Source organism: Atta cephalotes (genome assembly GCF_000143395.1).
Source record: "Atta cephalotes unplaced genomic scaffold scaffold00009, whole genome shotgun sequence".
In the NCBI taxonomy this organism is placed as follows: Eukaryota; Metazoa; Arthropoda; class Insecta; order Hymenoptera; family Formicidae; genus Atta; species Atta cephalotes.
In genome coordinates, this window is record NW_012130073.1 from 5,670,657 (window position 1) to 5,681,620 (window position 10,964).

General features: G+C 24.9%; 1 protein-coding gene across 1 annotated transcript in view; it reads left to right on the forward strand.

Moving 5' to 3' along the window:
* The first annotated feature begins 5,240 nt into the window (after window positions 1-5,240).
* The window catches only part of LOC105627656 (cytochrome P450 4d2-like), a 17,681-nt gene continuing 11,957 nt past the window's right edge, over window positions 5,241-10,964 (forward strand). The window contains exons 1-5 of the mRNA XM_012208934.1: window positions 5,241-5,275; window positions 5,596-5,672; window positions 6,129-6,238; window positions 8,560-8,653; window positions 10,788-10,964. Coding sequence (XP_012064324.1) covers window positions 5,241-5,275; window positions 5,596-5,672; window positions 6,129-6,238; window positions 8,560-8,653; window positions 10,788-10,964 — 493 coding nt within the window. The remainder of the gene's footprint in view (window positions 5,276-5,595; window positions 5,673-6,128; window positions 6,239-8,559; window positions 8,654-10,787) is intronic.

Below are 10,964 nucleotides of genomic sequence, written 5' to 3' on the forward strand. Positions count from 1 at the left end.
ATTTTAAATTAATTAATTTATTAGTAGTATATATATATATATATATATATATATATATATATATATATATATTATTAGTTAGTTAGTTAGTTGTTGTTAGTGTGTGTGTGTGTGTGTGTGTGTGTGTGTATGTGTGTGTGTGTGTGTGTGTGTGTGTGTGTGTGTGTGTGTGTGTGTGTGTGTGTGTGTATATCATTATCATCATCTCTTATTGCTCGAGGCCGAGCGTGGTTCTCTTCTCTCATATGCCTGTGATATGCACGCTGATTGTACACAATCATATGGGAAATACTATTTAAAGTTGATTCCGATGATTTTTTGAGAGATTTTTTAGAGAAGTTCTTTTGGCAAAGATACATTCGGTTGCTATTGCCTGAGAGGAGCTACGAGCGTTCGAAAAATTTTTCGGTTCTGTCTGGGATCGAATCCGGAATCTCTGGCAGTCTCGTGTGCTACCGCTACGTTACGCTTGCACTCATATATATATAAAATATTTTTAAAATTATAAAATAAATATATACTACGCTTATAGCATACATAACAAGAATCATAATCATCTGTTCTTTATCGATAAAGTTTCTATATTAGTATAACACACGGTTACAATAAGTTGAAGTGAAAATATACATGTTTGTTTCACTTTAATTTTTGCGTGTGCAACAGTTTCGAGAGTTCGGCGGATATTTAAAAAACAAATGGATATTTAATATCTTTTAAAACAGTTAAATATCTTAAAATTTATTAACTTCAGAGATTTCAATTTTTGATTGTATACAGAGATATTTGATTTAGTCAGATTTTTGGCTAAGAAGATTCGAAATTGTTATTATTATTCGTGTTTACCATTCAATGTTGGATCATAGTAATTAGATCAATTAGCTCTATTTTTCATTCTCTGATATAAACAAATTATGCTATATATACATGCATATATATATACTTTTCTTATTTAAACCGAAATATGTTAAGAATCGACAGATGTGATTTCTTAAGAGTAATATGTAAGAGATATGTAAGAGATATGTATGTGAAAATATTTTATTAATGAGCAAAAATTATTCAAGTGCAAAATCATGCTTAAATATGTGAGAAATTATTTTATTTTTTCATAAGTTTGATTTGCATGAATTTATTAAAATTGTATCCGAAATAGAATCTTAATTCTACCCCATTATCATAAATTTCTCAGATAATATTATAATCGCAGTATAATGTAATAAAGAGGCTTCCAAAGGCCTTTCCTAAATAATATGATTTCAATATCCACATTTCATGTTTATTCCATTTGACATGACGTGGAGATATCTCATTGGTTAAAATCCTCGTCAGACATGACGTAGTAGTTATCGAATTACATTTATAAGAAGTTACTGTGTCTGTTTAAATCAAAGATGTGATGGCAGTAAGATAATTCTACTATCGTTTGCTAAAGTTGTGACAAAGTTCTCTCAGTTATAATTTTATCATTTATATAATTTTATGAATAAATTATTGAATAATTTATAAAATTAAGTTGTAAAGTGTAATATAAGTATCTAAAAGAATTTCTAGAAATATAAGTATCTAAACGAGTTTAAAAAGTAACAAATATTTAAATAAAAATCAGTAATAGTAACTTATAAATACTTCGTATACTAAGGTAAGTTATTTTTTATTCTATATTGTATTATAATATAAGTATAAATCGTTGAAGGAAAAATTTAAACTTGCTTTAATTATGACTTAATTTAACCATAGATCAAGTTTGGCATAAACATCTTCGCATAAAACATAATTTTTAAAAATTATACGATATTTTTGTTTTAATGATACAATTTTTAGACAGAATCATTTTGAAATATAAATATTGTTATGAAATATTATTTTATAGAACTATATTGCATATTTATATACATTAAAATAGGAAAAGAAATACATGTAAGAAATTTTTTTATATTCATTTTTTTCGTTAGTAGTGCACGTCTTTCAATTAATTAATTATATGATTCATATACAGAATCTTTGTATTACTGTTAGTACCTAGAGTCCCTATAAAAGAGTTGCGTCAATGTGAAATAAAAAAGTAATAGCATCTAAGAGGGATTCTATTAGAGAGAAGGGACCTTTCTACTACAGCAGGTCTAGTACGGTAGAGCATGGTGGAAGTTTTGATTAATAAAGTGATGAAATTATTTTAGAGATATCAAAATTATAAATAGATAAGCTTATATATTATTATAAAGATTTTGAATTAAAAATATATTGCATAAAAGATACAGATATTATATGATAACGTCAAAAATAATATTTTAATCTTGTTATCAATCATATAATTTTAACGCCTTCTTTCGCAGAAAATATAATTAAGATATAATTAAAACATATTATCAAAAAGGACATTTAAAATTCCCAGTATATAGTAGTTTGATGGTGGCAAGACATTTTAATGTAAAATAAAAGTATTGTTAAATAAAAGTGTTATTTCATTACTGTTTCGTATTATCACTATTTCAATTCTAAAAGTGTAAAACTAGTTCAGCTGTAGAAAATAGATCTACTTCTGTCAATATTTTGTAATTTAATATAAGTTCTACTTATCAATATTATATAATTTAACGTAAATTCTACTCTCACATTTCTAAAATCACCGCGTTTACGATACTCAAAGTGGAGATATAAAAATCAATGATTGGTTCCGTTATTTTGCTTCAAAGTCAATGAAAATTTTGAAGATTGACGCGACTCTCTTATAGGGATTCTATCAGTACTTATTAATTTTTTTGTTTCTCCTACACATAAAGTATTCTAATAAAAATTATGTAACATTTTTATTTTAATCAAATAGAATAAAATAAGATAGCTAGAGTTATATTCTAAATAAAATAAAATTTGTAAAATTTGTAAGTTTTTATTAATTTTTTTACTAAACTATAAAATTTATATCTGCTTATTAATTATCGCATAAAAAGGGAACAATAAAAATCAATGATTTTAATTTAAATAATTTCTTCAAGAATAAAAATAAATATATTATTATAAGTAAAAAATCGCATAACGTATTATTATAAACATATTTTACAATAGGTAAAATGCAAACCGCGGCTAAGAGATATTCCTCTTGTAAACAGATAGAACAGACAAAACTAAATGGAAAAGTTCTTTAGCAATTTGCAAGTTTCTTTAACAAATAATGAAAAATTAATTTTTAGAAATCAATAAATTAGTGTCATATAATTTGATGAAAGGGATTTTCACAGGGACAGATTAGTGTTTTCAGTTGCTATGGCATGTGTGTAAAGCATTGGGGAAAACGCTCTAAACAATAACGGCTATACATGAATAAAATGGAAATAATACTATTTTTGAAGGTAAATAATATTTTCTATATCGTAAGATTATTCTCTGTTAAAAAACATTGGAAACACGAGAACTAAGAATTAAGTGTCGTTCATGTGTAATTGCTTGAACGCTCCTTTTAATGCATCGTTGCAATTGAAAACGCTGAGCTGTCTCTTTTTGTTGAAATGTCAACAAATTAATGTTTGCAAATATTTATTAACAATTTCTCATTAATTATTAAGAAATTCACAAAATAATATTTATTCAGTTTAATTCGCTTTACTTGCTTATTACTTGAGAAGCATAATAATTATACGTATATGTAGAACAAGGTTACCAATATCGACATATCACTTTCTCTTTGAATAATATTTCTTATACAAAAGCTAAAAATAAAAAAAAACTTTAGAAACATAAATATAAACTAGAAAGTGTTTCCTATCCTAAATAATATAGCAGTTTTTATAATATTTGCAATTTTACAATAATTAATTTTTTCGCAAGATAAGCAAAAATTAACATCTGACATAATGAGTTCTAAAATTAAGTGCATTGTAGGCAATAATGCTATATATTCCAATTCTTTTTCTCTCGCAGGAGTCTGCACAAAATACCTACAAATGTATAAAATTTTTTATATAGAATTTTTGTATAGAATTTTTTAACTTTGATATAAAATATTTTTTGATGATATGTACTTTATACTGTTCTGCAAATATTTAACGCGCAGTTTATTTTCTTAAAGATTTTCCTATAAATTAACGATTGCCTTCAACTTCGATAAGACAATTTGACATTATAAGGCAATAAAATAACATATGATCTTACAGATAGGTGTGCCTATTTTTATACTGTAATTTGATTTTAAAATCTTATAATAAAAAAAATAAGAAAAAATATAAATATAATTGATTTAGGAAATTATAAACATGTAAAACGATATAATATTATCAATAATATAGCCACTATTATTTTATAACTACACAATTTGCCAAAGAAAATGTAAGAATTTTATTTTCGCGTTTGTAGAATTCGTTTTTTAGTTGATTTTGTATAGAAATAAACCACGAATTTTATGAATTTTTACTTCTTTAATTATTTAAACAAATCAATGTATTTATCAATATTAATAAAGTGCAATAATTAGTTTCCGAGAAATAATGAGGCATCTTAGAAAATCTAAAAAAGATCACTTGATCAGCGATTCCCTCCCTCCTCTCTCCTTATATCCCTCTCTTTCCTTCCTTCCTTTCTCCCTCTTTCTACTTATATGTATATACGGTAACTCCGGTATATACGCTGCATGTATCAAAAACTTAATTTATTAAGTATTATTTACTATGTTTATAATAAACGAATTATGTAGTAAAAACTTTGTACTGTGAAACTTTTTATTACTATGAAAAAAATATTAGAAATCCGAAATATTTATTTTTCATATTAAAAAATAAACTTTTTGAAATCTTTGCATTTTTGCCTTATATCTTATAGGAGTAGGATATATGGCAATTCATAGGGAGATTTAATATTCTTTTTTAAACAATTACATAAAGACGGTGTTACAAACGTTAAAGAAAATGTTAACAATTAATCGTTAGTCAAGAATTTAAAACGATAAAATTATATTCGCTTATAGAAGAAAATAGTTATTGCGATATAGAATCCTTGTTACTTGAGACTTTGTAAGACTTCGTACGGAATTTCCAGATTCACGTATTTCCTGACTTCAATCTTCGCAAGTCTGTTATAGAAACTTCTCGATGTAAATTTATAACAATTATTGAATGGTTTCTGGTAGGCAAGAATTATTATGACAAAATGTTTTAGAAACTTTAATTTTTTTAAGAAAATAAAAATTATTTTGCAAGAAAAATATTCTTTAATAATTTAAAATACGATCTCTGGACGTTTAAACTATAGAGATGCCTGAGCCAGAGCATCACGTGAACTCCCGTCGGTGGCTGGGCCGTCGAGCGGTAGTGGGGGTCGTTCCAAATGGAATTGGTCCAAAATGTGCAAATCTTTATGAGCACTGACTTAAATAATTAATCTTACATAAACTGTTTATATTCATTTTTTCATATACAAATAATATAATAGAATAATTTTACATTTCTTATTACAGGACATTATATATCACGTAACTTGAGTTAACAAAAACTAAAAGAAAAAAGTTAAAAATATTTCCAAATCATTCAAAATGATTGTCACTTTATTTCTATTCAGTATTCTTTTTATGATGTTATATAAATTTTTTCATTTTGTAAAATTCGTGAGACAGATTAATAATATACCAAGTGTACCAGCATTGCCATTTATCGGCCACATGCTAAAGTTTTTTTGGCGTTCACAAGGCAAGTAAAACTTATTGACAATCTTATTTTAATAATTAACATTTGTTTTGTTTATAAGAAATGTCTATTAACAAAATTATTTATACATAGCGGTTACTATATATTAATGGTTGAATTATATGGTGTTTGATTAAGAACAATATGCAAAGAATATTGGAAACATTTATAGTTATTAATTCATTTTTATTTTTATGCAAGTATTTATTAATTTTAATTTTTAATTAATTTTTTGTTTCAAATGTACTTAAATATCAAAAAATTAATATTATAATTAGATCATAAGTATTGGTAACTTACATTCTTTTTAAGATAAATTCTCTTAAAAATGTATAAATAAAGTAAACATTAAAAATTAACATAAATTTAATTAATATGCACGCAAAAAATAATTATTCATGAATAATCTAAAATTTATATCATTCGTTTTTTTTAAATTGTATATTTTTTATATTTTAGAAGATCTATGGAAATTTCAACGTCAACTTTGTAAAGATTATTATCCAATTTATAAACTTTGGTGCGGACCAATTGCTTTCGTCAGCATTCATCATCCAGATGATCTAGAGGTAAAAAAAGTATTAGAAAATAAATTAATCTTCATATTACGTAACTCGTGTTGACAAAAATTAAAAGGAAAAAAGTTGAAAAGATTTTTAAATCATACAGAACGATTATAACTTAATTTCTATCATTATAATAATATATAAATCTCATTCAGTTTACAAAATTTGTGATAATATAATAGAGGAGGACTGATAATATAATAGAGAAGATGGTATTATGGCCAAAATGTATTGAGGCTTCTCTTAATATCTTCGCTATTATAGTGAATCCTAATGATTACTTATGTAATTATTTGTTCATCATTATACCATGACGCTAATATACCAATACTCAACAGTCAGCTTAACTTATTATAACGCATTTTTACTTCCAAGTATTTCGAAGCATTTCTAAGGTACATTTAATTACACACATTATGTATTTTTGAATGTGCTACTTAACATTTTATTTGACTGTATATATTTTGAGTTATGCAAATTTAAATAATAGCATAGAATTTTACTAATATAGCTCTCTACAGATATTGATTACTCATGATCTCTTTTTTGAGATTTCTATATCAAAAATAATTATTTAACAATCGATTGAATGGAACTCTACTGTTAATTTATACTTTATATTATGTGTACTATCTTTAGTATTGAGATTTTTAATACTGTGAGCAGTTTATACAAAAGTTATGTGAATATACATATATACATTCATTTGCATACATTTTAAAATATTTTACTTTTTTATTAATTTTGTAACCAAATACATTTTTTAAACAAAATTAATATTTTAAGGCTATTTTTATGGAAGGTCACATTTTTTTGAAACTACCCATTTTTTTCTTCGAATTATGCAATGTCGCTACATTTTTATTAATAATATTCTAAATAATAAATATTTCGTAATTTTGAGTTTAGAATTGATTTAACAGTTACAAATGTAATTGTCAAATTTTAAACTTAAATATTGATTATTATGTAAAATGTAACTTGTGCCATATATATCTTTTCCTCTATTTTAGATAACATTTTGAGTTTTTTCAAGTTTTCTTTCCGTTTTTTAAAGATTTTATTTAGAGGGGATTATTAAAATGTTTCATAATGAGTGTTGAAAGTCCGACAATTATCGGCGCGCAATCACATTTGGAACAAAAAATTAATTAAATATATCCGTAACATTTAAACTTTGATCGTTCGACATTCTTTACTTTATTCGATAACATTTGGATATATTATAATCATTAAAATTATAATGTGTCAAAATGTTATTTATATAAAAAATTAATTAATAAAAAATTAATTGTAGCCAATGGTAGTGATGGTACTTGATATATTATCAGTCTCACAAAATTTTGCAAAATAAAACGGTATTGATGCGACTTGTGCCGCTGCGTACGTGGACGCGTATATTTTTTCCTTTGCTTTACCTTGATGTTTGGAATATTTTGTGATGGATGGCGAACGAATAATGTCTACCTTGTAACAAGATAAAATCAAATGTATTTCAATTATGTATTATAAAAAAACTTGCGTTACAGTCTCGACGTAAATAAAGACTGACTATAATTAACTAACAAAACAAGAGAGAAGTACGTACGCAGCTTTCCCATAAGAAACGCAGTCTAGTAAATGTTAACACTAGCGAAATATTCAAGGGGCAACGCGAGCGCCAGTAGAAGCAACAGGACATATGCTGTAGAAAGAGCAAGAAAAAATAAGCGCGGCGCGTACAAATAAATTATTTTATCTTTTCATTCCTATGCTGATTTCTCAGACATAAATTCCCAAGTGCGACGGACAATATTGAAAAACGTTTGCATGATAGCATGTTTATGTTAAAATGTTTTTGAAAAATTTTATATCAAAACATAGCAAATAAAGATATCAATCCGTAATACAATACCATTTAGCTTTGTTCATAAAATTTTTATTGGTAAATCCACCAAAATTATTAAAATATTCTAGCAGAATTATTCTAAAAAGGTTATTTTTTGGGTAAGCACTTTGACTTACTCGAAGTCTAAAAGTTAAAAATAAATTTTATATATATTAACAGCGCTCGATAAAATTATTATCGCTTGAAATATAGCTCGATAGAATTATTATCGATATTTATGAAATATAGTATTTATTAATACTATATTTCAAGTAGCACAGCAGTGCTTGCAAAGCGCTAAAAAAGCGATTATATTATATATTTATTAACGTTTTAAGCATTGTGTACTACTTGAGATTTAGTATTCATAAACAAGTTTGTGCATACACTACGTATATAATTTTTTTATTATATTATTGATAGAAAATATTATAATTTAATTTGATTCTAATTTTAGAAAGTACTAAGCAGTACAAAGGAGCATCTTTCAAAAGGCTACTTATATGATTCTTTAATTCCCTGGTTAGGAACTGGATTACTTACTAGTGAAGGTATTATACAAAATTATCAAATTTCTTAATTGCAATATAAAAAGTTCCAAATAAAGTTTATGTACAACTTTACATGTGTTCTTTATACAATTATTATTAATATATATAACATAATATATATAATATATATATAATATATAACATAACACACACATCATCAAAAATACAATATAACTATGTATTTAATATAACTATGTATTAATATGTATAAATGAATGCAAAATGTTATAAAAATGTATGAAGTTAATAATAATATAAAAAGACAATATAAAAAGAAAATATGTATTAGAACAAAATAAGAAATAAAAATTAAAAATACACAAAATAACAGGGTATTGAAGAGCCAACTGCAGAACTTATTGCCTAAAATAATTCATATATTCTATCAATAATCATGTTGAGTTGTTATTTAAACCTAATCTCGTAAATTCAACAAGAAATATATCAAGCCGAAATATATCAAGATTTCGAAGATTTATGAGATTAGGTTTGAATAACAATTGAATACGATTATTGATATAATATAAGATCACCGTTAGGATATGAGAAGTTAGCACTCCAACTATAGTACTTAGGAGTTCTGATTAGAGTTCCTGTTGACATTCCTTTTGACGAGACAAAGAATTCTATATGAAATTTATAACAAGAGTTCCGCTTAATAATTATTTTTAAATAATTTTTAAAAAATGAGGTGCTAACCTCATAAGATATTCCCAAAATAGAGCTATTAAGCTGCTCAGAACTATTCGATCTCGATTTTCGATGAGAAGTTAGCACCCTATTTTTTAAAAAATTATTTTTAAAAATAATTAATTAATTAATAATTAATAAATAATATTAAGCGGAACTCTTGTTATAAATTATATAGAACTCTTTGTCTCGTCAAAAGGAAACGGGAACTCTAATTGGAATTCCTTATAGTTGGGGTGCTAACTTCATATATTACTTCATTTTTAGACAATATTTCTTAAACAAAAAGTAAAAATAAAACTTTAAGTATATAAACTTTTAAGTATATAAATTAAACTTTAAATATATAAACTAAAAGGTTATCATTAGATAATATAAGCAATTTTTATAATACAAGTTGTAATTTTGCAATAATTGATTTTTTCGTAGGTAAGTGAAAATGAGCGCTCGACAAAATGAGCTCCAAAACATAGTAGGCAATAAAGCCATGTATTCCTATTCTTTTTCTTTTATAGAAATTATCTGTACGAAATACCTAAGTAAATGTATATAAGATTTTTCAGAATCTTTTCACTTCGATATAAAACATTTTTGTTGAATTATATGCGTATTTACTTTATGCTGTTCTGGAAGATGCAAATATGTAATGCAATAATTTTTCAAGGACTTTTCCCATATATATATATATATATATATATCATTACCTTCTTCGATAGAGTTATTTGACACTATAAAGCAACATTACAAATATTAAATTAAGTCATGATTTGTTTTACAGACAGGTGTGCCGATTTACGCTGCACCTCAATTTTTTATTTTAAAATCGTATTATGAAAAACTTAAGAAAGAAAATAATATAAATAGATTTAGGAAATTATAAGCATTTAAAATGACGTAATATTAACAATAATCACTATTATTTAAATTATGCAATTTGCAAAAGAAAATCATAAGAATTTTATTTTCGTTTTTAGCTAATTTTATATAGAAATAAGCTATAAAGCTATGAATGACGTGTTTACACCTTTTTATTAGACAGATCATGTTATATTATTAGTATTAATAAAGTACAATAATTAGTTTCTAAGAAATAAGAGAGTTTCATTTTAGGAGACCTGTGTCGGCTTTCCTCTATAAATTGTTTTACGCAATAAGATCTTAGGTTATTCAACACCCTGTCATTTTATGTATTTTTAGTTTATATTATTTAGAGTTCTTAATTATCATTAATGTACTATTACGAAATAAAAAATTATCATATGGTTGAATTAAATATCATTATTTTTAGATAAAGAAACACAAGCAACTTTTAAAAATCTGTTATATAAAAAAAATTTAATTTGTTATATCAAGATAAATAAAATAAAACTGGACAAAGTATGCGAAGCAAATTTTGATACTGCAAATTATCGTATCTAAGCTTGCTATTTCATTTTTGTTATAGGAATCAAATGGCATAAAAGGCGAAAGATATTAACACCTACGTTTCATTTTAATATATTGAAACAATTTGTTGAAATTCTAATTAATGAAGGAAATCGTATGGTGAAATTTTTAAAAGATACTAATGGTTCTGTTAATGATTTAATGTTCCTTGTCAGTCATCATACAATGAATGCAA